This window comes from Panicum hallii, chromosome 2, assembly GCF_002211085.1.
Source record: "Panicum hallii strain FIL2 chromosome 2, PHallii_v3.1, whole genome shotgun sequence".
In the NCBI taxonomy this organism is placed as follows: domain Eukaryota; kingdom Viridiplantae; phylum Streptophyta; class Magnoliopsida; order Poales; family Poaceae; genus Panicum; species Panicum hallii.
Window position 1 is genome coordinate 7,231,318 of NC_038043.1, and position 26,009 is coordinate 7,257,326.

At 46.2% G+C, this 26,009-nt stretch overlaps 1 protein-coding gene and 1 long non-coding RNA gene across 4 annotated transcripts; one reads left to right on the forward strand and one right to left on the reverse strand.

The window, feature by feature from the left end:
* Positions 1-324: 324 nt before the first annotated feature.
* LOC112879641 lies at positions 325-3,745 on the reverse strand. Of its 2 annotated transcripts, none has more exons than XR_003226124.1 (4): positions 3,392-3,745; positions 2,461-3,279; positions 1,624-1,963; positions 325-669 (listed from the first exon to the last, which is right to left on the reverse strand). It is a non-coding gene; the product is annotated as an uncharacterized LOC112879641 (long non-coding RNA). The 2 variants fall into 2 exon arrangements; XR_003226125.1 differs by having other exon boundaries at positions 2,461-3,313.
* Positions 3,746-17,454: 13,709 nt separating this feature from the next.
* LOC112880502 (transcription initiation factor TFIID subunit 12-like) lies at positions 17,455-25,544 on the forward strand. 2 transcript variants are annotated; one of them, XM_025945145.1, is made up of 9 exons: positions 17,455-17,548; positions 20,721-21,293; positions 22,111-22,272; positions 22,684-23,130; positions 23,809-23,883; positions 24,542-24,620; positions 24,727-24,791; positions 24,911-24,946; positions 25,252-25,544. In XM_025945145.1, the coding sequence occupies exons 2-9, from the start codon at positions 20,769-20,771 to the stop codon at positions 25,351-25,353; spliced, it is 1,491 nt and encodes a 496-aa protein (XP_025800930.1). In that variant the 5' UTR covers positions 17,455-17,548; positions 20,721-20,768; the 3' UTR covers positions 25,354-25,544. The 2 variants fall into 2 exon arrangements, with proteins under 2 accessions (XP_025800930.1, XP_025800929.1); XM_025945144.1 differs by lacking the exon at positions 17,455-17,548 and adding an exon at positions 19,882-20,227.
* The last annotated feature ends 465 nt before the right edge of the window (positions 25,545-26,009 follow it).

Here is a 26,009-nt window from a genome sequence, read left to right on the forward strand (position 1 = left end):
GGACGGAACTGCTTTAACTTCGTGCAATTTGTCTAATGCAATCATAGTAGTAGTACCAATAGGCAAGCTTCCAATTCATATGGGGAGGGATTGAGGTAGAATAGTTCGTCTTCTCCTTTAGTTCATACGTATTGGAAGTAAAGATGGGCGTGGGTGCTCCATGGAGCGACCAATGAACTATCCATCGATCCATTTAAGGATGGAAAGAGCACCGCTCTAACCATTTCTTCCTAAACCACCTGCGTGGGTGCTCCAGTGGTTCTCGTGGATCGAACCATTTATTAATCATATTATGGCAGTTAACATGCGGATGGAACTTCACGATTTACTCATATTACGGCAGCAGGAAGATATTACATTAACAACGACTATTATGTAGTTTAGAAATTCTATATGCTACTGACTGCTGTTCCTGCACACATGTTTTAGCTAGCTAAACAATCTGAAGAGACTACCATGCATCAAAGTTAAAGTCCATTCCTAATTCTTGGAAAACCATCCGAATAACAATGCTACTGAAGTCAGCAAACTTCCCATTTGACCCTATTGTTGCTGGTTGATGATCTTCAAGGCTGCTAGCACCCTGCGCAACAACAATAATCAGCTTCAGCTTCACTTCATGCTCCTGAAAGATGTCGCTAGTGATGGCGGGAGAGGGAGCACAAGATACTGCATAAACAGATAGGACATCAGAAAAGCAATGTTTAAACATTAACAAGGATAATGGAAAGTAAATATCTTTGGCTATGCAGGCACACATTACCCTGTCAATTGGCCAGAGACAATGCTCTGATAAATTGACATTACCCTGTCAATTGACACACATTACACAACAGCCTTCATATGGATGTTTCCAATCTCAGCCCAAATGCTAAGACACCAACTAATGTCCCTTGTCTTTGAACTCACGCTCTCACAGAAACCAAAACATATTACTTTCATCACAGAAGTAAGTGACATAGCTTTGAGTAGAACACTGTAAATGTAGCATATTCAGACTCACCTTTTTAAGCAAAAGATGCACATGGAACAGAATCAAGGATGAAGCATCATGCCTTTGAGTTTATTTTAAATCTTTGAAAAAAATAGTTAAACAAAGAGCTTCTCCAATTTATTTGGAAGTCCACATGGACACCCTGAGGTATTTGACCAACAATCTCCTTCATTTTCAGAGATCCCACCCAAAAAAGAACCGATAAAACTTTGGCATTAGCTTATATTTAACAGTAACCATTCATTTTCAGGGAAGCATCAAAAGTAACTGAAGCATTGTGACATCCAAAATAGAACTATTGAAGACCGCTCTTTCAGTAGGATAGAGAAGTGATATCATTCCAAGTATAGTACTGGATATATGGTACTAGACACAACAAACAAGTGGCGATTTGAATGTTCAGAGATGCAGCATGTTCAGTTTCCTATAACCCCATAGATGATCTCAAAATATTTCACAAATTATTACCTTAAGCATGTCATTCTTTGTGAATCAGGTAGCTCGACGAAATTCTCAATCCCTTCCATGCAAAACTTTGATGAATCTATCAAAGTTGGATTGAAGTCGAATCCGAAAAATATTTTTCTATTCCAAATTATACAAAATTGAGAACTGGAAAGAGAGTGTACCAAGGCTGGCATCCAATCTTGCAAGCATATCAGTGCTTCCATAGTGGTAGCCCGTGAAGCGAGATCATCCGGGTTAACTCTTTCCTAGACACTTCTTGACTGATCGATCAGTTATCCAAAGAAACTCCTTCAGGAGACATGACAGTTGATCTAAGCTGACGGGCCATATTTATTATATTTTTCCTAACCTTGCATCTCTTCGAATGAGTGAACTTGTTCAACTTCCGGAGCCTTGGTATTGAGGTCTACCCCTTCAAGTACCGGTTGGCTGAGGAGTTCTCTTCCACTTTCTACCACTACTTGACTTTGCTTTTCCAACTCCATGTGGCACCTCCATTATCTGCACAAACATGAAACATTATCAAAAGAAATCAAGCATACTAACAGTTTGGCATGGATTAAGAGGTGTTATAAGGCAGCATGCTAAATAAAAAACTATTCAGTGATGCGCACCCATTGTTCTGTCTATCTACTTTCTACTTATGTCTAAATGTCCTATAGAAAATGAGCAATATAAAAAATACTACGAATACAAAGCAAAGAGCAGATTATGTCTAAACCCCAATTGCATCTTGTAACTAAAACAACCCCAATTACTCATGCAATTATTCCTCCTAGCATAAAGGCTCACACTTGCTCTGCATTCTGCAGTTCCCATCCATCGTCCTGGGCTCGTGAGACATGGACACCCCAGCCTCGCTATTAGCTCGACTGCTCATGCTGGAAAATTCATTAGGAAATTGACTATACGCTGCAGGCCGGAAATTAAATGGTTGTTGGTGAACTAACGAACCAGCACATGCTACAGTGGTCATGATCGATCAATTCAGCAATTACCGTTGGGGATGGGCGAGAAGGGGATGGCCTCCCAGGCCTGGGACCAGCCGGGGTCGAAGTGGCACTCGTAGTTGGGCACGTCGGGGATCAGCTTCGGCAGCTCGGTGCAGCTGCCCCTGCCGCAGTTGGCCGCGTCGCAGATCGAGACGGCGGCCGCGTCGCAGCTCCATTCCTTTTCCGTATGGAGCTGCTCCAGCTGTTGCTCGGCAGCGGCGGGCAACAGGTGCGGATGCGTCTGCAGGATCTGCGAGAGGAACTGCGGATGCGTGTGCACCGGAAGGGAGTCGCGAGCGGTGGGTCGACCCACTCGACCTTAAGGTTGCAGTGAATCCGATCCGATTATCCAGGCTGAGTTCATGGTTCCCAAAAGGAGCCCATTAGGGTCATTTTCGTGGGCCGGTTCGGCGAACCGACAGGCCGACACGCACCACCCCCATCAGGAATTGGAAGGCGATGATGAGTTTGTCTAAACAAAGCCTCAAGGGGTGGTGCTCCTATCGCCGGCGTATATCGGGCCCTCCCGGGCATAGCCTGGCCGCCGTGGGAACGGCACCCTAGCCTTCCGGGGGCTCAGCATCCGCGTGACCTCCAGCATCTCCGGCCGGCGCTCCGGCTTCTCCAGGATGCACAGCACTACAGCAGCGCCACCCGAACGCACCTCCTCATCTCCCTCTGCTGTGACAGCGTTCTCCTCCTCGCTGGGAATGAGAGGCACTTCGGCAGAGCCCTGCTGCAGAAAGAGATGCCGTGCAGCGATGGAGGCAAGAAACCCTTGAGCCTCTGCACCAGCTTGGCGCCGTACGGTGTCCTATTGAAGGCCTGGGGAACAAGATAACACACGTGCTGTGTTTAACTTCACAAAAATTTTCTTCATGTCAGCAATTCGGAAACTTGTTTCAAGAGTGATATGTAATAAAAAAAGTTTAATTACCCAGGTTAGTAGATCCCGGTAATTAGTTTCCTGAATCGACCGAGTCCATCTTTTCCCACTGATAATTTCAAGTACCATGACCCCGAAGCTATGCACGTCGGTGTCGGTCTTTACTCTTTACTGAGAATGTACCTTTTGTCATATACTCTGGGGCGATAAATCCACTGAAAGGTAACAAAGGTTATATCAATGTCTTGAAATTGTAAGATTCAGTTGAAAAAAGAAAATAATTTCTGTATTAATTGTTAGTTTGTTGCATCTAGAATGTAATCATTTTTTTTTTGCAATCCTGAATTGAGATATGTTCTTCAAGATGAAAATAAATAAAATTCATGATGTTATAATGGAGAAATGATGGGTCGTGCACTGAGCCCACAACACATGCCGCAGTATCCTGGATCATGCCTGGAGATAAAACTTTGGCCAAGTCAAAATTAGGTATTTTTGGATTCATATCAGAGTCCAAGAGAATGTTGCTTGGCTTCAAATCTCTATGGATAATGCGCAGCCTGGAGTGATGGTGCAGATAAACCGCACCCTGTGCCACCCCTTCGATTATGCGAAAGCGTGAAGGCCAGTCAACTATGAAGCCTCCTCTCATGCGTACTGTTCGCTAGAAAAGATGGCAACCGTCAGTTGAAGAAAGCAGCAAGCAAGTAGTTAGGTGATCAAAATCAAAGAAAAAGAAGAAGTTTATGAATATAAATAAAGAATGTATTAGTAGTCAGAATAACTTGCCAAAGATGACGTCCCCAAGGCTTCCATTTTGCATGTATTAATATACCGAAACCCTCTCGCTTCTTTCAGCGCAAAATCCCTTGAGTTTCACTATGTTATTGTGCTGAAGCTTGGGGAGAATTTTAACCTCGTTTTTAAATAGCTCATATGGACTCAATACTTGGTGGTACCTGTTTCCCCTCACTAGAAATAATTGAAAGCTTTTTTGTGGTGACATCATTGCCATGTAATTGACCCTAAAATGTAAAAACATGGACACACATGCTTCATTGCTTATATATATCTCGCTCGTGCTAACTCTACAAAAGCATAAACAATCACAAAACAAATTGGTACCTTGTATAAAGTAGCTAAGGGGCCTTGTTCAGTTTGGTTTTCAAATGAGAAGCTATTTGTGGCATTCATTAACTGAGAAAAACTGAAGTTCTGAACCCTGCAGCAAAAAGAGTTGAAACATCAAAATATTTGGGGGGGGGGGAGAGAGAGAGAGAGAGAGAGAGAGAGAGAGAGAGAGAGAGAGAGAGAGACCTATCATCGTCTTGAGGATCTGAGTGATTTGCAACAGACCTTTGAAGACCCTCTCCGGCCTCCTGAAAATTGCGAAACAACATAAAGCAAAATTATCTCCAGATTATATATAAATATAAATAAATATACATATCTAGTACTAGTTGCATACCCCGCCGGCGGTCGGGGCACGAGCGGCGGCGCTGTCGATAACTTGCACGAGCAGGCGCGTGCTGTCGAGGCGGCTGATGATGGGGAACAGCTGCAGGAAGAAGGCGATCCTGATCTGCAGGTCGCGCAGGCTGGTCGCCCGCGACCCGCCGGCGCAGAGCCCGCGCACGTAGCCGCCGCGCCGGCACGACTCGACGACCGCGCACGCCCGCCGGAGCGTCTCGTGCAGCTCCACGAGACCACGAGCGGCGCGCTCGTCTCCGACCGCCGCATGATGCCCATCACTGCAGGAAATGTGTGTCCTTCCGACGGCCCCAGTAACTTCCGACGGCTGCACTGCAGGCCGTAGGAGGTATATACCACTTCCGACGGCATTTGGTAGCCGTCGGAAGTTACAGTAGTTTCTGACGGCTCCTTCAGCGGCCATCGGAAATAACAGTAACTTCCGACGGCCAAGGCTGAGCCGTCGGAAGTTAGCCAATTCCGTGATAAGCGCCGTTACTCGTTCGGCCGAACCCTAACACGCGCCGCGCCTCGCCTCTCACGCGCCCCGCGCCCAGCCGCCGCACCCTGCCACCCGCCGCTCCTCCCCGCCGCCCGCCGCTCCTCCCCGCCGCCTGCCGCTGCGCTTCTCCCCGCCGCTGCGCTTCTCCCCGCCGCCCGCCGCCCTCCGCTCCTCCTCGCCGCCCCGCGCCTGGCTGTGCCGCTCGACCCCGCCGGCCCTGCCTCTCGACCCCGCCGGCCCTGCCGCTCAATCCCGCCGCGCGCCCCTGCCTCTCGATCCCACCGCGCGCCCCTGCCTCTCGACCCCGCCGCGCCCCTGCCGCTCGATCCCGCCGCGCGCCCCTGCCGCTCGACCCCGCCGGCCCTGCCTCTCGACCCCGCCGCCCCTGCCGCTCGATCCCGCCGCGTGCAGTGGCTGGCCACGCGCTGACGCTCCCAGTTCGCTCTACCATCCGAAGTGCACTGTCAGAAAGGAATTTTCTCCTCCTGCCGAGCCATTCATTTGCAGTGAGTACTACTTGCACGACATAAGGTACCAGAAAATTGTTTTGCTTCAATTTTGGGTTGCTAATCATTAAAATGAGTGTTACTTCAATTGTTTTTATGTAGTTTTAAAGTTTATGTTTCTATTAGGTGCTTAGATATATTATATATTAACTTCCGACGGCTATAAATGATTAGCGTATATAATTTATTAACTTCGGACGGCTTGAGATGATTAGTTTATATAATATGTTAACTTCCGACGACCTTACGTGTTTAGATATATTTTACGTTAATTTCCGACGGCCATAGGTGACTAGAAGTATTCTATGTTGACTTTCGGCGACTTTAAATGATTAGCGTGTATAATATATTAATTTTTGACGGCTTACGACAATTAGTGTATACAATATGTTTAATTTGGATGATGAACTAATTCGAAAATAGCATTTATATATTCAAACTATGGCCAATTCGGTTGGTTTAGGAGCTAACTCTTCTTAGAAACTAACATACTAACCATACAACTTGATGATTAATGTAGTCTATGGAGAATCGTCGGTGGATGTACGAAGGTTGGGCTCAAGATGGAAAGCACACTAGTGAGTGGGTTAAGAAAACTAATGAATTTGTAAAGCAAGCGTTCGCTTTATCAAGTACCGGTCGAGATGTCAGGTGTCCATGCAACAATTGCATCTGCCAAAGTGAGTTTGATTTGCAAATGCATATTTGTCGGCATGGATTTATGCCGAATTATGAGGTTTGGGTGCATCACGGCGAGGCAATTAGGAGAAATGCATCGGAAGTTCGACCTGATCATAGGGCGAATCATGATAGGATGCAGGAGATGCTTGACGATATACGACCGGATATATTTCACGAGGAACATGCGGAGATGGGTTCTGAATCTCAAGATCCACCTACTCCGGAGGTTGTAGAGTTTTTTAAGCTCCTCAAGGCTTCTGAAGAGCCATTGCATGAATACACAACAGTGACAGTTCTTGCTTTTGTGACTCGGCTTATGGCTATTAAGTCTAAATTTGCATTCTCAGTAAATTGCTACAAGGAGCTCTTGAAATTGATCAGTGATGTACTTCCAGCGAATCACAAGATGCCTAAGGATATGTACCAATCAAAGAAACTGCTCACTGGTCTCGGCATGGATTATCAAAAAATTGATGTTTGTGAAGATAATTGTATGTTGTTTTGGAGGGACACCGAAAAAGATAAAGTGTGCAAGTGCGGAAAATCGAGGTACATACAAGTAGTAAATGATGATGGTGATACAGTAACAACGGAGATAGCACGTAAGCAACTCCGTTATATGCCTCTCACACCACGTGTGAAACGGTTGTTCCTCTCAAGAAAGATAGCTCAACATATGAGATGGCACAAAGAAGGTCGTCGTGAGAACCCTAGAACGATGACCTACCCGGCCGATAGTGATGCATGGAAGGCGCTGGATGAATTTGACCCAACGTTTGCTAGTGACGATAGAAATGTCCGCATTGGGTTAGCAACAGATGGCTTCTCACCTTTTCATGTAAATGCATCAACTTATTCTTGTTGGCCCGTATTTGCTCTACCGTACAACCTTCCACCTGCTCTTTGCATGAAGTACGATTTTACTTTCCTATGCCTCATAATTCCAGGTCCTGATCATCCTGGAACAAAACTCAATGTTATGTTGAGGCCCTTAATTGAAGAGTTGAAAAAGTTATGGGATGGAGTTCCAGCATATGACTTTTACAAAGAGCAAAAATTCAATCTTCGAGTTGCATATTTGTGGTCGATCCATGATTTAATGGCTCGAAGTATCTTTGCTGGTTGGAGTTGTCATGGAATTTTGACATGTCCTATATGTGGTAAGGACACAGATTGTTTCCGTCTTAAATTTGGAGTAAAGATTTGTTACTTCGATTGTCATCGACGTTTCTTGCCAGCGAATCATCAGTTTAGGGTCCAGAAGAATGCTTTCAAGAAAGACACTATTGTCACAAAGGGGCCGCCGAAGCGTCTTAGCGGTACTGAAATTGCCGCTATGCTGAATGATTTGAAATTAAATAAAGATCGTGATGGTTATGAAGGTTTTGGAACTGAACATAATTGGACTCACATCTGTGGATTATGGGAGCTTTCTTATGTCAAGGCCTTGCTTTTGATGCACAACATTGATGTCATGCATCAAGAACGTAATGTTGGTGAAAGTATTATAAGCACATGTATGGATTTCGCTGACAAAACGAAAGATAATTTGAAGGCAAGAAAGGATTTAGCAGAAATATGTGACCGACCAAGTCTGCATCTGACAGAAAGTGGTGGTAAGCCACGTGCTTCTTTTTGTTTGAAGCCTAAACAGAAGAAAGACGTTATGAGGTGGTTGAAAAATTTAAAATTTCCCGATGGTTATGCTGCGGGATTCAGGAGAGCAGTGAATGTGAAGACAGGAAAATTAAATGGTTTAAAAAGTCATGATTATCATATAATCATGGAAAGACTTCTTCCTGTAATGTTCCGTGGGTATTTGAATGATGATGTGTGGAAAGCTTTAGCTGAACTAAGCTTTTTTTATAGACAACTTTGTGCTAAAGAAATTACAAAAGAGATGATGGAGAAGTTGGAGAAAGAGATCCCGATACTTCTATGTAAGTTGGAAAAAAATTTTCCTCCTGGTTTCTTCAATCCAATGCAACATTTACTTGTCCATCTTCCGTATGAAGCTAAGATTGGGGGCCCTGTGCAATATAGATGGATGTATCATATTGAAAGGACATTAAAAAGGCTTTGTGCAATGGTTGGAAATAAAGGGAGAGTTGAGGGGTGCATTGCCGAAGAATTTAAGTACAAGGAGATAGCATCGTTCACAAGTGTATATTTTGCCGAGGAACATAATGTTAATGCACCAACGATGCAGTACCATGTAAATGAAGATCCTCCCTGTTCAAATCTGGGAATTTTTCAAAATAAAGGCACGACAGTTGGTGCATCTACATCATATGATTTGTCTGAAACAAAGCGAAAGGCTGCTTTACACTACATGTATGCCAATATGCCGGAGATGCATCAATATTTCAAGTAAGAGTTAGTTGCCTATTTAGTTACTCATCTTATTTGTAGATTTTGCTTTACACTCACTATTTTGCTTTATCAGGATTTTTGATGATTTTATTTGGCCTTCCAAGCGTAAACGAACCACACAACAAATTGAAGCATCACGACGAAAGGGATTCAATGGAAAACCTAATTTCCTCACTTGGTTCCGTGAACATGTAAACACCGATAACACTTTGTATTAGTATGTCACATTTTGGTTATTTTATTAATATTTTTTTGGCAGTGCGAACAAAATAATGTACACGAGGATTTAAGACAACTATCTTACGGAATAGTGTCTGCCCGAAGCTATGGTGGATATGATGTCAATGGATTTCGTTTCCGTTCTATCAAATTTGAAGCTGATCATCCTCTAGCAGCCACATCAAATGTTGGGGTTCTCGCTAGAACTATGGACACAACTTATTATGGAATCATTAATGACATACTTGAGTTTGACTTTGCTGGTAACAAAAATCTCAAAGTAATATTTTTTTATTGTGATTGGTTTCATCCCAACACTGGTACAAGGGAGAACCGATTTGGTATGGTGGAAGTCAAGCATAGGGAACGATTACGTGGCTATGATACTTTTGTTCTTGCCCATCAAGTTGATCAAGTGTATTATGTGAAGTATCCATGTCCAATTTTTGAAGCTTGGTGGGTAGTATTCAGAGTGAAATCTCATCAACAACTACTTGTCCCTAGTGCTGCCGATTATCATGAAACTGAGTTAGGGGAGGGGGTTGATCAAATTTATCAAGATGATGAACTACCAAGCTTCTTTAATGTCGAGACAGAGATCTTGCAAGACTCTTTAGTTGCAGATCGTGATGATGTCGTAGTCATGACGAAAAGGAAACGAGTGTCAAGAAAGAAAAAAGTTGCATGGCGTCCTTTGAGACGAAGAAAGCCACATGATCCTGACTATGAATATGATTAATGTATTTATCTTGTACTTAATTTTATATTTTATATGTTTATTATCATGTATTAATATTAAGGTACTAACTTCTTTGTCTTGATTTTGTTGAACAGGATGTCATCAAGACAGATCAAGAATATTGCAAAAGCTTTTTTGAGAACTGCAAGTGGGTCAAAGAAGGCGACATATGAAGAAACCTTGTTTCAAGGTAGTACTTCAAGCTCAAGTCGGCGCAAACAGTTAATGCAACAATTAGCACAAGATCAGCCAGGTCGCATTGTTTGTTTCCAAAGAGCTGAGGTATAAATTCTAAATTACTGCAAACGTAGTTATATATAATAAATTAAATATTTCTTACTATTTTGCAGAATGAGGAGGAAGAGGGTGAGGAAGTGGAAATGGAAGAAGAACAGGGACAAGAAGAGGAAGGGGGACAAGAAGAGGAAAGGGGAGGGGGACAGGGACAAGGAGAGGGAGGGGGACAAGAAGAGGAAAGAGGAGGGGGACAAGGAGAGGAAAATAACCTTAATGAGCAGTTTGTTGAGGGAGCAGGAGATGGGGAGGAAGAAGTGGTTGGGGGAAGAGCACCTCGGAAGAGGCATTGGAACATTCCTCCAAAAGTACCAGCTCAAGCTAACGATAGAACTACAATCCAACCAATTGGTGATAAGTAAGTGTATTTTGTCTTGATTGAAACTTCTTATTTACTATAATTTCTAAATTATATTATTTTCTTGTAGGACTTGGCGTGATCTGGAATTTGATGGAACGGGTCACCGTACATAGGTCAACTCTATTATAGGTAGTCTACAACGACTGCATTGGCCTGGGATGGTGACTTTGCCTGATGGACGGCGTAGACCTGCTACAGCATGGGAACACTATCGTCTTCATCGAGTTGTTGTTGAACCCGATCCTGAAAGAATAGTGATGCCTATTACTCAGGACGCTCAAGGAGCAGTGATTGCAGACTTTTGGGTATTATTCTTCTCCACAATAGGATATGTCATCAAATAAGATATTTTGTATGCTTACCTGTTTTTTTTATTTCAGGCTCGTCTCAAGCTGGCAAACAATGCCAATGTCGAACACGCTAAGAGAGTCTTTCACAACTGTGCTGCGGATGTTATGAGCGATACAATGTCCTATCTAAGAATTCAGGCCAATAATGAATATCTTTGGAATTCTGAAAGAAAACGACCAGAATCAAAGCGAGCATCGGGTGAAATTTACCTGACTGAGGAACAATATTGTCAGGTACAATATTTTGTATGTTTTTATGATGTTATTATGTGATCACTTAATTGAAAAGTGAAATCTTTGTTGTAGACGACAATTCCATCGTGGATGCAAACTCGTGAAGAGGGTTGGTATGGTTTGTGCCATTGGTGGGCTTCAGAGGAGTTCAAGTCAATTTCCATTAGAAACAGGAGATGTCGTGGAAAAAAAGTGTTGCACACCTACGGCGGCGATGGGCATATCCGTTTGGCGAAACGTATTGTAAGATTTCTTAACTATATTTCTATGTAGAAAACTTGTTCAAACAAATAATTCTAACTTATAACTACAGGAACACAACACTGGTGTTGAGCCGAGTCCTGTCGAAGTTTTTGTTGCCGGTCACAAGGGCTCAAATCCGAGCAATCCTGATTTATTGTGTTCTCAGACAGCTTCAGATCGTCTGGTGAGATCTATATACTCTTCATTGAATTGCACTAGTTTTTTTCCTCTAATTCAATGATATATTTTGTGTGTAGATGGCTTATGGTCAGGAAATGGTCAATCGATATGGAGAGGATTGTAATTGGAAAGAACAACCAATTGATCAAGAGGTTGTTTATGCTATTGGAGGTGGAAAAGCTCATGGACGGTAAGACTTTAACATACCTACTAAAAAAAAGAAGATTATTGTAAACAACTTCACCCTCTTATTGTGTTGTAGGTACGGCATGTTAAATGGAGTCATTGACTCGAGCCAGGTCACAGGTGCACGATCATCGCGGACATCCAGTAGTACGTCTCGTCGGGCCTCCGAGCGAGACTTAGAGTTTGATCGGCTGCAGGAAGCACTAAGACAGCAACAACTTTATGCAGAGAGTCAGAGACAATATCAAGCAACTCAAAATGAGTATTATGCAACTATGCTGAAACAACAATAGGAGTTCCTTCAAGTAAGTGTCAAGTGTTATTTCTTTATATTTTCATGATATTTTTCTATAAGATATTAATTTTTGTGATATATTGATTTTTATTGGCAGCAAATAGCACAACAGCAAGGATTACCTGCACCTTCATTTGAAATGCCTCCGCTGCCACCTCCACCTCCACCACCACAGTTTGTTTGGCCTGCTTGGCCCCCTTCGGTATGAAATTTGACTTTAAGTACATACTTTTATTTGATTGATATATTTAACAATTTTATTTGTGGTTTATAGGCGGTGAACACTCCTCCGGCAAATATCCAAGCTCCTGGAGATGCAAATCAACTTGGAGAACAAATTGCAGCTCAACTTTTTGCAAGTCCAGGAACAGATGGTAGTTGCCACAACTCAAATCATCCAAGTGATCATATCCTGTAGTTTAGTTAAATTTTTATATCTTGTTGAACTTGAGATGGATGATGGATTGTGACTCTAAATTGTGGTTGGACTTTTTAACTTTGTTTGTGGAATGTGACTCTAATTCATTGTTGGAATATTGAACTTTATTCTGTAATGAAGTTGGTTGAAATGATACGAAATATTATTGGTTTATTTGGATTTGGACATGTGTATATAAATTTGTGGTCTATATGTCTCATTTGCGGTACAGCAGCCAGGGAGGGAGGCGGGTTACGGGTTACGTGAAGACAACTTCCGACGGCCAGCAGGGAGCTGTCGGAAGTAAAGGGTCCAACCGGTCCAGCAAGCGGAAATGACATGTGGGCCCACAGCAAGGAACTTCCGACGGCCACAAGGGAGCCGTCGGAAGTAAGGCGACTATTTCCGACGGCTAGAGCCGAGCCGTCGGAAATAAGCGAGACGCCGTCAAGGCAGCCGTCTGAAGGATTGTGGGTCCCACTTTCGATTACTTCCAACAGCTTACAGCGAGAGCCGTCGGAAGTTATTATTTCCGACGGCTGCCGTCGGAAGTAACCGTTAACTCCGACGCGTATTTTCCGTCGGCTTTCTTCCGACGGTTTCCGGTCTAAGCCGTCGGAATTAGTGTATTTCCGACGGCTTTGGCCCTATTTCCGACGGCTTTGGCCGTAGGAAGCTGGCCGTTTTCCTGTAGTGCATCCCGGGATGCTCCTCCAGGCTCCGAGCAGGCCGCCGATCCGCTCCACCTGCTCCGCCAGCTCCCGGCAGGTCTTCTTGTTCCGCCTGGCCGTCTGCGCCGCGCGCACGATCGCCGTGATCAGCACGAAGGCGTCCACGCCGGCGAGCTGCGCGATGGAGGAAGCGTTCTGCAGGCCGCTCCACATCGCCGGTGATCTGCGTTGGTGTTATGACCGATGTGTTAGTTGGTCTTGTGTCTCCGTGTTCACGCACAAGGATTGCTGTGACTTCAGCTAGCAAGGATCGAGAGTAGTAATTGGTGTATGTTCTCTTGACAATTCTTCAGTTGGTCTAGTAAACTTCTTGCATCATTCCACAAGCACATTGTGATGGTTGACAGGAATGAGTTCTTTAATTAAACGGTTGTTAATTCTAAGGGTGTCGCTGTCTGATCAAGTCCGCAGGTTTTCATTGAGCGCAGCGGCGACTGACCGAACTGTGGGAGCACACTCCAACTGGTTTTGACATGACATATAACTGAAGCCAGAGTCGAGGATGCGTCAACACGAGACAACGACAACCTTGAATGGTCAAACAAGGATACATGCATGGCCAACTAGGAGGAACGTTTAATCGATCATTACAAACAGATAAGAACATTGTAATGCCAAAGAATGCACAGCATGTCGATGGGGTTGGCCCCTGTGACACAAAGAATTTGCAAATCATCGGTTGGGTTAAGTTCAAAGTATAAATTGACAGAATGATTGAAAATTGCTTTTCTTACGAAGAACGAAGAACACTACATTTGTTAGTACATATATATGTCAGCGGTAAAAAGGAAATAGTAATATTGGTTGTCGATTAAATGGAAATGACTTCCATCACCCAAGAATGACAAAGAATTACATATCACAATGATAATGGTATCAAACCCACCAGTTTGGACCAAACAATGAAGAAAAGTGCGTGGTTCACGGTTGCATTTCCTCCTTAAGATAAGTAATACTACTTTTACACTACAAAGTAACTAACAGTAATGATAAACAATAGAGCTCTGGTGTACGCAATATGATCCGATTAGGGAGATAACATTGTTATCACTATTTTGCATGATGATTGTAGTTGGAGTTAACTGGGGAATGTTGAGTACTCTATCCTGCCTGTGATGAGTGAATTGTCAACCGTGCGGTGTGATCGTGCGCTTGGTCTTTGGATTGCAGGTACACACGCGTCGAGTGTCGACGGAGAGTTGCCGTGGAGGAGCTCGGGCCAGGCGGCAGCTGTGGCGTCCACTCCTGGATCGAGGACGCAAGCGGCGACGGAAGGCGGGTTTCTTGGTTTGCGCCACAAAACCAAGGAAGCTGACGGCGGTTGAAGACGCCAAGTCGTGGAGGCACGGGCGTCGGTCTCGGGACTGACGGAGGCGACGGGCGTCGATGGCGTCTAGGACCTCGCTGCGGGCGAGGAGGTGACGGGCGTCGGGCGGCGTCTAGGGTTGTCAGAAGGCCGAGGCGGGAACGGCGTCTAGGGCCACGGCGTCATCAGGCAAGTGCGGGGGGAATGTTGCTGTAACAATCCCCAGCTTGCAGCCTACCACATTCATGTGAAGAGGCTAGAGAAGGACTTCGATGTGCTGGAACTGCAACATGTTCCACGCGAAGGCAACTCAGTAGCTGATGCGCTCTCCGCGAGCGCATCAACTCAGGCACCCGTGCGCGAGGGCGTCTTCTAGAGACGTCTGCTGAGCCTTCCGCTCAGCCTGCCGACCTGGGAAAAGGGGGTCGGACTAGCACCTCGAAGCTAGCGGTCCCGGCGGCGCTCCATCCGTGGAGCCCGCCAAGGGTCGTGTGCTCCCTCGAGGGCCCCGAAGACCTCAGGGAGCCACGCCCAGTTTCTCAGGAAAGTCCCGATGCATGGATCTCTAAGGTCCGGGACTACCTGAAAGATAATTTCCTTCCTGAAGACCAAGCATCTGCTGAGCGTATAGTCCGGATGGCTAAGCGATACACAGTGGTAGAAGGGGATCTCTACCACCGTGGCGCCAACGGCATCCTCATGCGGTGCATCACCCAGGAAGAGGGCCGTGACTTGCTCGCGGAGATCCATGGAGGCGAGTGCGGAAGTCATTCCTCATCCCGCACGCTGGTCGGTAAAGCCTTCCGGCACGGCTTTTACTGGCCGACAGCGCTCCAGAATGCAGCTAAGTTGGTAAGGTCCTGCAAAGCGTACCAGTTCCATACAAAGTAGATACACACTCCAGCTCAGGCGCTGCAGATGATTCCTCCCTCTTGGCCTTTTGCTGTATGGGGGTTGGATATCTTGGGACCTTTCCCTAGGGCCGTCGGCGGGTACCGGTACCTCTATGTCACCATTGACAAATCACCAAGTGGCCGGAGGCAACCCCAATGGTCAACATCACCAAGGCGTCAGCAACCGCTTTCCTCAAGTCAATTGTGTGCCGGTTCGGGGTCCTGAACCGGGTCATCACCGACAATGGGACTCAGTTCACGAGCCAATACTTTCAGGAGTACTGCGAGGATATTGGCATCCAGCTCTGTTTCACCTCAGTGGCGCATCCCAGGAGCAATGGCCAAGTCGAGCGGGCCAACGCTGAGATCCTCAGAGGGCTCAAGATCCGGACCTACTGCGATCTTGAGAAACATGGCGCAAGATAGATTGATCAGCTTCCGTATCACCGTGTACTATGCGCAAGCGGCGTACAGTCCCGTCACGGCGCCGCGCTCGCGTGCGTGATGATGGCCTGCAACGGGTGAGCCGAGACGTGCGCTGCTACAGTGCGCGCGGAGGCAACGGCGCGAGGGGTCAGCGCTGCTTCACCGCCTGACGGAAGGTTCTGCCCCAACAATGACAGCACGGCTTCACCGTTGGGTAATGCTGACAGCAGCCACTGTACGGGGTGTGGCTGCACACGGCCATACCCTGGTTGTAGATACGCACATCAACTTTCCGATTGAGAGGACTACAGAGAGGAGCTCGAGATGATGATCTCCATATCTCTCGTAGAACAGGCTCTTGTTGGCGGGGCCCACCTGTCGGGGCCCCGCTCAGTGTAAGCACTCCCCTTGGACTATAAAAGGGAGAGTGCACTCGTTAGAAGGGACATCTGAACAAACACAAGCTGCATGCTAGGCTCCTTCCAGGCTTCTTCAAGCAATACAACACCAAAGTGGACGTAGGGTGTTACGCTCCGGTGGCCCGAACCACTCTAAACCCTTGTGTCTTTCCTGCGTTCATCCGCAACCGATCGAGCGCTGCTAAGTCTCCTCCAAACCCATCCTTAATTAGGATTAGGCGGGTGCTTTCCGCCACCCGGCTGGAGATTTTCCTCCGACAGACTGGCCAAACGCTCCGCTTCTTGGGCACTTCCCCACCAGCGCTTGCAGGCCTCCTTCAGGAAACGAGCGCTCCACCAGCACCGGGGGCGGACCAGTTTCTGCAGGTTATGCGGTCTAACTCCCCTCAAACTTCATCAAAACTACCCGCGTTTACCATCATACAAAATAGGGCTGCCTCCCTCTCCACCAGTCTCTCTTCTAAGATGGCAATGAGTACGAAATATCCGCGTACCCGCGGATACCAAACCCGGTGGACGCGAATACGGGTCTGAATCTGTGCCCGCGGGTACGAACGCGGATACAATATTTTCTAACGGGTTTGAAAAATTGATACCCAAATCCGCAAACCCGCCAGACCCGCTGACACGTGGATCCGAATAACCATTTTATATATATATGTATATATATATGTATATATATATATATATATATATATATATGATTTTTAGGGTTTTCCGGTTCCCCCGTTGCTCCCACTCCCGGACTCAGACGCAGCCGCCGCCCCCTCCCCCTCCGCGCGCGCCCCCCCCCCCCACCCCCGCGGGATCCGGCCCGAGCTCTCCGCCGGAGGCCCCCGCTCTGTCCCCCGCCGCCGGAGCCCCCTTCCCCTCCGCCCCGCGGGATCCGGCCCCGCGCTCCGCCCCCACCCCCGGCCCCCGGCTCCGTCCCCCGCCGACGGAGCCCGCCCCCCCCCCCCCCCCCCCCCCGGGCGCCGGAGCCCCCTTCCCCTCCGCCCCGCGGGATCCGGCCCCGCGCTCCGGCCCCCGGCTCCGTCCCCCGCCGCCGGAGCGCCCCCCCGCCGCGCCGGCCTCCAGCGGAGGCCCCCGCCGCCGCCGCCCGCGCAAGCTCCGCCGCGGGGGAGCGCCCCCTCCGGCGGCGGATCCGGCCCCTCCCCAGCTCCGCCACCCCCCCCAGCCGCGCCAGCCCCCAGCGGAGGCCCCCCCCGGCCGCCGCCCGCGCAAGCTCCGCCGCGGGGGAGCCCCCCTCCGGCGGCGGATCCGGCCCCGCCCCAGCTCCGCCCCCCGCGCGGGAAAACCCCCTGCCCCCCCCCCCCCCCCCCCCCCCCCCGCCGCCGCCCGCGCAAGCTCCTGTGCTCCTCCCTCAACCGATCTGTGCGAAGGTATCGGCCCTGTTGAATTCATACATGTCTATCTCCGATCTTTTTTTTGGAAATACCGAGTATTTTCTTCGAGGTGGAAAATTAGTAGAAGACAATCCGTGTCTCAAATAGCTAGGCCTACACCTTGCTCTGCCTGTTCTAACCAATAATCAATTCTCTTGCAACGTATTTGGTTGGAGGTACTAAAATATAGGAATAGGAGTTTAGATATGTGAACTTTAAACTGTGTTGTTTGGTTTATGAGTATGGGAATCTTTTAGAACATTCATGGAATTTGAGGGCTCAATTCCTGCCATTCTAACCTCAAAGAGCTGTATATAATTTGTATATAGTGAGCTTGAATGTTGGTAACTCCATATCTGGTTATCATGCAATGTGGAGTGACTGTTTGCATTTGTATTGTCGAGTAAATCTATTAAGTGGCAAGGTTTTCTTTGCATTTCTTTGTTTTGGACTTTTGGCTGGCTGTCATATTGTAGTTTATATGCTTCTAATTGGTTTCCTTTCCTAAACGTTGTAATATCACATGGGGCATTCAATTTGCTAGAATTCAAATTAATGGACTTGCCGACATATTGAGTGCACAATGACACAATCAATTCTTTGATATGATAGCGAGGTAGTCGTTCTATACTTATACAATCACAATTAATGTAATGATATGATATCTAACCTAAACTGGAGGCCATCAATAATAAGGAATCTTCAGTGAAGTCAAAAGCACAAGTAAAGGATGCAATTTACTGACAATAAAACACATCTGCAGTCAGGACAAAATTATAATGCTTTTACATGACTTAACTAACTACAAAATAATCTCTCCTTTTTTAGATGGAAAAAAGCTTCCATTAAACTCAGACTGACCTCATACCGGCGGCCATTAAAGTGTTTACATCAGCTGGCACCTCATCGGGCCAGATTACGACCGCTCCTAGTGCTAAACTAGCATGCATTCCAGCTAGATGGTGAGCTACAGAATTACAATTATGAGGGGTATACACAACCTGAACATGACTGAACTACGTGCAGTGATAAACACCATCCAATACAGAAACTGAGTTTTGACAATTTATTGTATTGATAGAAGGATGCAACTACATGAGTTAACACAGCAGGTGACAGGAAATAAGCAATTGAGTGTTTTCACTCCTACACCTACATTATGAATTGAGTTTGACAGTTTCAGGTGCCGAGAGTGACAAGAAATAAGTAGCCGAATATGTAGGATAAACATTGCAGAAGACATGTACCATTCCATAATTTGAAACTTAACTCTGAGGCCCCTGTGCTCCATAAGCTGTAAACTGCAAACTTGGGTTCCAGTATTTTCTGGTATGTAATCCACACAAGGCATGGGTGCTAGACTGCTAGTGAGAGGAAACCACCGTAGCTTATACTCACTAGCCATGGTTTTTCTATGCGAAACTACATTTCAACAACTCGTGAATAAGTAGTACTAGCATAAAAATGAAATCGACCGGGAATACATACAAACCTGTGAACATGACGGCGGTGGCTGGTCGGGGTCGCGATGCACCGATCCAAACCCGGTGTAACCAGCGGGCGTCTGTGCGGGACGCGGCGCACGCACCCCCAAAACAAGCCCTGCCCTTGGCATAGGGGGTGTCGCGGGGTTTGCTGTGGTACCTGGGCTCGGGGTAGGGGTAGGGGTGGTGATGGTGGAGTCGGAAGAGGGTGCTGCAGAAGCGGCGGATGACGATGGGTTAGATGGTGGCGCCGGAGAGGGAGCAGAAGCTGATATCGAGGAGGGCGGCGCTGCCGCGGCGGCGGCGGCGTCCGGCTGCGAGGGCGGAGGCGCGTCCATGCTGTTCGATGAATTGCCTGGCCGTTTGGCGGGGACAGAGCTTGTATACTGTCTCAAGAAGTACACAAAATTACGGGTAAGCGCAAGGATTTGTTTGCAAAATCTGGTTTCCACGTGAAGAACCGCGGCCGCTTGTCTCCAGACTCCGGAGACAAGCGGTTTGTGTCTGGACTCCGGAGACAAGCGGTTTGTGTCTAGACTTCGGAGACAAGCGGTCGCGGTTCTTCTCGTGGAAACTAGATTTTGCGAACAAGTCCTTGCGCTTACCCGTAATTTTGTGTACTTCTTGAGACAGTATACAAGCTTTGCCCCTGCCGAATGGCCAGGCAATTCATCGAACAGCATGGACGCGCCTCCACCCTCGCAGCCGGACGCCGCCGGCGGTGGCGCTGCCCTCCTCGACCTCTGCTTCTGCTCCCTCTCCGGCGCCACCATCTAACCCACCGTCATCCGCCGCTTTTGCAGCACCCTCTTTTGACTCCACCATCACCACCCCTACCCCTACCCTGAGCCCAGGTACCGTAGCAAACCCTAGAGGTACCGTAGCAAACCCCGCTCAAACCCTAGAGGCCCCAGCCGCGCGGCCTCCGCCGCCGCGAATGAGGCCGCCGTACGCCCATCTGGCCTCGCCCATCACGATGTCCTCGTCCTCCTCTGCTGCCACAGCTGCGACCTCCTCCTCCTTTTCCGTTCCGCCATCTTCCTCCACGGCACCCCTATGCCAAGGGCTTGTTTTGGGGGTGCCTGCGCCGCGTCCCGCACAGATGCCCGTTGGTTACACCGGGTTCGTGCCACCGCCTCCGTTTGGATCGATGCATCGCGACCCCGACCAGCCACCGCCGTCATCTTCACAGGTTTGTATGTATTCCTGGTTGATTTATTTTTATGCTAGTACTACTTATTCACGAGTTGTTGAAATGTAGTTTCGCTTAGAAAAACCATGGCTAGTGAGTATAAGCTACGGTGGTTTCCTCTCACTAGCAGTCTAGCACACATGCCTTGTGTGGATTACATACCAGAAAATACTGGAACCCAAGTTTGCAGTTTACAGCTTATCGAGCATAGGGGCCTCAGAGTTAAGCTTCAAATTATGGAATGGTACATGTCTTCTGCAATGTTTATCCTACATATTTGGCTGCTTATTTCTTGTCACTCCCGGCACTTGAAACTGTCAAACTCAGTTCATAATGTAGGTGTAGGAGTGAAAACACTCAATTGCTTATTTCCTGTCACCTGCTGTGTTAACTCATGTACCGGAGACAAGCGGCCGCGGTACTTCTCGTGGAAACTAGATTTTGCAAACAAGTCCTTGCGCTTACCTGTATTTTTGTGTACTTTTTAAGACAGTATACAAGCTCTGCCCCTGCCGAACGGCCAGGCAATTCATCGAACAACATGGACGCGCCTCCGCCCTCGCAGCCGGACGCCGCGGCGGCGGCGGCGGCGCCGCCCTCCTCGACCTCAGCTTCTGCTCCCTCTCCGGCGCCACCATCTAACCCACCGTCATCCGCCGCTTCTGCAGCACCCTCTTCTGACTCCACCATCACCTCCCCTACCCCTACCCCGAGCCCAGGTACCGCAGCAAACCCCGCTCAAACCATAGAGGCCCCAGCCCCCAGCCTCGCGGCCGCGCGGCCACCGCCGCCGCGAATGAGGCCGCCGTACACCCACCTGGCCTCGCCCATCACGATGTCCTCGTCCTCCTCTGCTGCCACAGCTGCGACCTCCTCCGCTTCTGTTCCGCCATCTTCCTCCGCGGCACCCCCTATGCCAAGGGCAGGGCTTGTTTTGGGGGTGCCTGCGCCGCGTCCCGCACAGACGCCTGCTGGTTACACCGGGTTCGTGCCACCGCCTCCGCTTGCTCACCAGTTTGGATCGATGCATCGCGACCCCGACCAACCACCGCCGTCATCTTCACAGGTTTGTATGTATTCCCGGTTGATTTCATTTTTATGCTAGTACTACTTATTCATGAGTTGTTGAAATGTAGTTTCTCTTAGAAAAACCATGGCTAGTGAGTATAAGCTACGGTGGTTTCCTCTCACTAGCAGTCTAGCACCCATGCCTTGTGTGGATTACATACCAGAAAATACTGGAACCCAAGTTTGCAGTTTACAGCTTATGGAGCACAGGGGCCTCAGAGTTAAGTTTCAAATTATGGAATGGTACATGTCTTCTGCAATGTTTATCCTACATATTCGGCTACTTATTTCTTGTCACTCCCGGCACCTGAAACTGTCAAACTCAATTCATAATGTAGGTGTAGGAGTGAAAACACTCAATTGCTTATTTCCTGTCACCTGCTGTGTTAACTCATGTAGTTGCATCCTTCTATCAATACGATGAATTGTCAAAACTCAGTTTCTGTATTGGATGGTGTTTATCACTGCACGTAGTTCAGTCATGTTCAGGTTGTGTATACCCCTCATAATTGTAATTCTGTAGCTCACCATCTAGCTGGAATGCATGCTAGTTTAGCACTAGGAGCGGTCGTAATCTGGCCCGATGAGGTGCCAGCTGATGTAAACACTTTAATGGCCGCCGATATGAGGTCAGTCTGAGTTTAATGGAAGTTTTTTTCCATCTAAAAAGAGAGAGATTATTTTGTAGTTAGTTAAGTCATGTAAAAGCATTATAATTTTGTCCTGCCTGCAGATGTGTTTTATTGTCAGTAAATTGCATCCTTTACTTGTGCTTTTGACTTCACTGAAGATTCCTTATTATTGATGGCCTCCAGTTTAGGCAGCCTTCCCCTGGGATTCAAAATATTGGGATGGTTGGATCCCTAAGCGCATCCCAGATGAGACCAGGAATACTAACCGGTTTGCAGCAGACAAGACCTGGCCTTGCATCATCAGCAACTCCGATTCCATCTGGTAGTCAAATGTCAGGTTCACAAGTAAGAAAACTTTCTAGTTTAAAGCAATGAATATTGTACTTCTAGGTAATTCATCATTCTGTTTAAGTTATATTGGGTACATCATCATGTATCTTAATTCTAGTGATACAAGTTACATTTTTCAGTATCCAAGTTAATATAGGCATAAATTGCATATTCAATTTATTTTTCATGGGATGCCATTATATTTCATTTCAAATGTGGATTTATCAGTTATCCATCTACAAATATGTCACCTGACTCTGGTTTGTTATAATTGTTTTTGTCTTATTGTATCACCTGAATGGTACTAGCACCTTAGTTGCTTTTGGTTAAGTTCTATTTTGCCGTCCAATGTACAATGGAATGCTCTCTTATTATTCATCCCAATTCATTTCATAATCTCTGCTTGATTTAACTATTTTCCTACAGAGAACCCCCTCCCATGCTTTAATGAGGCCGATGTCTGTGGGTTCTCCGTCTCCTTCCCCTGCGTCACAGCAAACTCCACAAAACTCATCTTCAGCATTTAGGCCGCAACAGAGGCCACAAGTTCCACAACCAAGACCACAACAATCTGCGCCTGTGACTCCGCATCAGCAGAATGTAATTTCAGCACAGCAGCAGCAGCAACAGAAGCAACAGCAACAAAGTTCCTCGCATCAAATTCAACAAAATCCAACACCCAAAAACCAGCCACAGCATTCGCAGCAGCAAGCTGCTCGTACCCCAGTGACAATGACACAGAAGCCTGATTTGCCTGCTATACAAAATGCTACTGTTTTGCAATCTGTCGATACAGCCGCAATCGATGCGGATGCTAGTGAAACTGGTACTCGACTACTCACCAAGAGAAGCATACATGAATTAGTTGCCCAGGTATGCTGCTATTTCTTCAATGTAGTTTGAAAGGTACATAGTCCTGCATTTTTCACCTTCTTTTTTCTTAGATCCTGGCCATATGATCAATTTGCACCTAGATTCTTGTAGTAAGGTCCAGTGGGTCTCTTTGGTTTCTCTCAATTCATTTTGCAAATTCATCTTTTGCTAGGTCTGTACAGTGGCCGTGGAAATCATGGCAAATATGTAACAAGGTCCAGTAGGTCTCTTTGGTTTCTCTCAATTTTCATCTTGCATGTCCATCTGTTGCTAGGTCTGTAGTGGCTGTGGAACTCATGGCGGCCAATACCTTGGTAGTTCAATTATCCTACAATAAAACTCGTAAGCAGAGCCACTAGGCACGTTTCGTTGGCAGTGGGGAAATGAGAATTCAAGTTTATATGGTCACAGGACCAAACTTAAAGGATACTTCATCACGGCATATGTATTTCAGCATCTTACAGGACAAAGGAGAATTCATTTTACCATAACTGGCTTTGATTTCATCTCCATAGTTCTCATTATATTTTTGTGCTTCTGATGATCTGCTCTAAACTTTACCTCAATGGTACTTGAACAGATGTTGAAGTAGGATGGTTAATAAATAGTGGTTAATGTTATGAATAGTGAACATTAGACATTTGTTGGGTTGATTTTACATCATTCGCCACTCAACAGATTGATCCTAACGAAAAGCTGGATCCTGAAGTTGAAGATGTTCTTATGGACATTGCCGAAGATTTTGTTGAGTCTGTAAGTTATTCCACCCTCAGCTTTAGGGACTTTTTTTCCTAAACAAAGCTTACTTTTGGAAATGTATTTTCTTTTCAACACGATTGGAAGTGTATTATATTTTCAACAAGATGAAGATAATAACAAAGCCTTTTAGTCTCAAGCAAGTTGGTGTAAATCTATTTTCGTTTGAAAATATAAGTGCTCACTCCCATTTTCTAAATTCTATTTTCTTATGCATCCTAATGTTGTATGCACTGATTTCCAGAGATTTTTCTTGTCCTATGTATTCATATTTATTTTGATGCCCAGCTTCCTTGGTATTATCAGTTCAGTTATGTTTTATCTTTTGAGTAAATATCTCTATGTAATTTTCCTTGAAATGCCAAAACTCTTGTTCATTTTGTTACAGCCTTACAGGGTTGAAGGCCCTAATGTTCATTTTGTTAGAGTTTACTTTCAAAGTTTTTTTCTCTTGTTTATTAGTATTGTTTATTGTAGATGGGAGATCATGCCATTATATAATTGGCAGATGAAAACTTCTGAAAGGTTTCGTTTGGTTGAAGTTATGTATCATTAGATCTGCATGTCATGATATCAATGAACTTTATGTCACGTCTCTTGGGTCTCTCTCCACTATCTAGTTTAAGTTTTGTTTGCTGATAACTGTTTTACTCAGGTCACTACATTTGCTTGTTCGTTAGCAAAGCATAGGAAGTCAAACACCCTAGAAGCCAAAGATGTACTCCTCCATGCAGGTGATCCCATTTCGTTTTATCTTCTAGAATCTAGACTATGTGATGTTACCCTTTCAGGTAACGTTTAAAATGTCATTCTGTTATAGCTTAGTGTTCTCCATTGCAGAAAGAAGTTGGAATATCACCTTGCCAGGCTTCAGTGGGGATGAAATCAAACTATACAAGAAACAGGTAGTTCATAATTGCACATACTATTTCTCCTTTTTTTTTCTTGCTTTCAAATTTCTTCCTGTAGTTATTTTCTTTTTTGTTCATCTTGCACTAACCTCCTTTATCTTGACGATTTGCAGCACATAAATGACATTCACAGGGAGAGGCTTGCTCTGGTACCCACTTTTTAAGTTCTCAGCAACCATCCATCTAATTTCATGCATGATTGGGCCCATGTAGCCATACATCTTCCATCTTATGTGTTGAAACTTAGGAGCAGATTCTAGAAAATGTTAATTGTGATTTGGGAACACTCAATTGTAACCATTGAATTGGCAAAATTCCAACCTGTTTTGATTATTGTTTAAAAAATAACCCTTCTGCCTGAACATTCATGTCTGTTGAATCTGCTATACTTGCATTGTTCGCTTTCTTTTCATGTTGTATTGATGTATTACTCTCTTTTTGTAATGATCATCAGATCAAGAAGTCAATGGCGACTGACACAAGAAACTCTGCTTCCCAAGCTGCAGCTAACCAGAAAAATCAGACTCCGAAACCACCTGCCCCAGTGTCCCCATGAAAGATGTCCACTAGCTTGCAAACCCAGTATCACGCATCGCCACCTTTGGTGTTGGACAGTGTGGGTCTGTTGTTTTGTTGAAGCGTTGTGGCAGTATTGCTACAGCAGTGGATGTGTTGCAATGATTACATGTACAGATGATTTTTCGCGGGTACCTCGTCATTCAATACAGTACCATTCGTGTTGAGAAATTCTGAATCCTTTATACCATCATCTGAGGGCATACTAATCGTCAATTATGCCACGCCAGTATCAGCAAGCATTTTATGTGTTTGTTTAGCAGAAATAGCTGAAGGAGCAGAGCGCAGGACTTGTCTGTCAATTCAACAGCCAATCTATCATCAATTTTACCCGAGACGGTTCCTCTTTTGCAGGATGAGCTGGTTACCATAAACTGGTGAAATCTCTCATTTTTGTGATCCTTACATTTCTGTGCTCTCAGAGTCACCGGTACCGACATACGCATACCCAGTAATAAATGGAACGGCTGTCTCACTAGCTAGTGACATTTCACTGATGCAGACAAGCAGTGGCAGATCATCTGCATCTTAATTAAGTTCGTGGCAGATCGCCAGTCATTTCGTTCTGAGAGTACGAGGCGCGGCCGCAGCAGCAGCAACCAACCATCGCGCGGTGCCGAACAATGGACGTCTCAG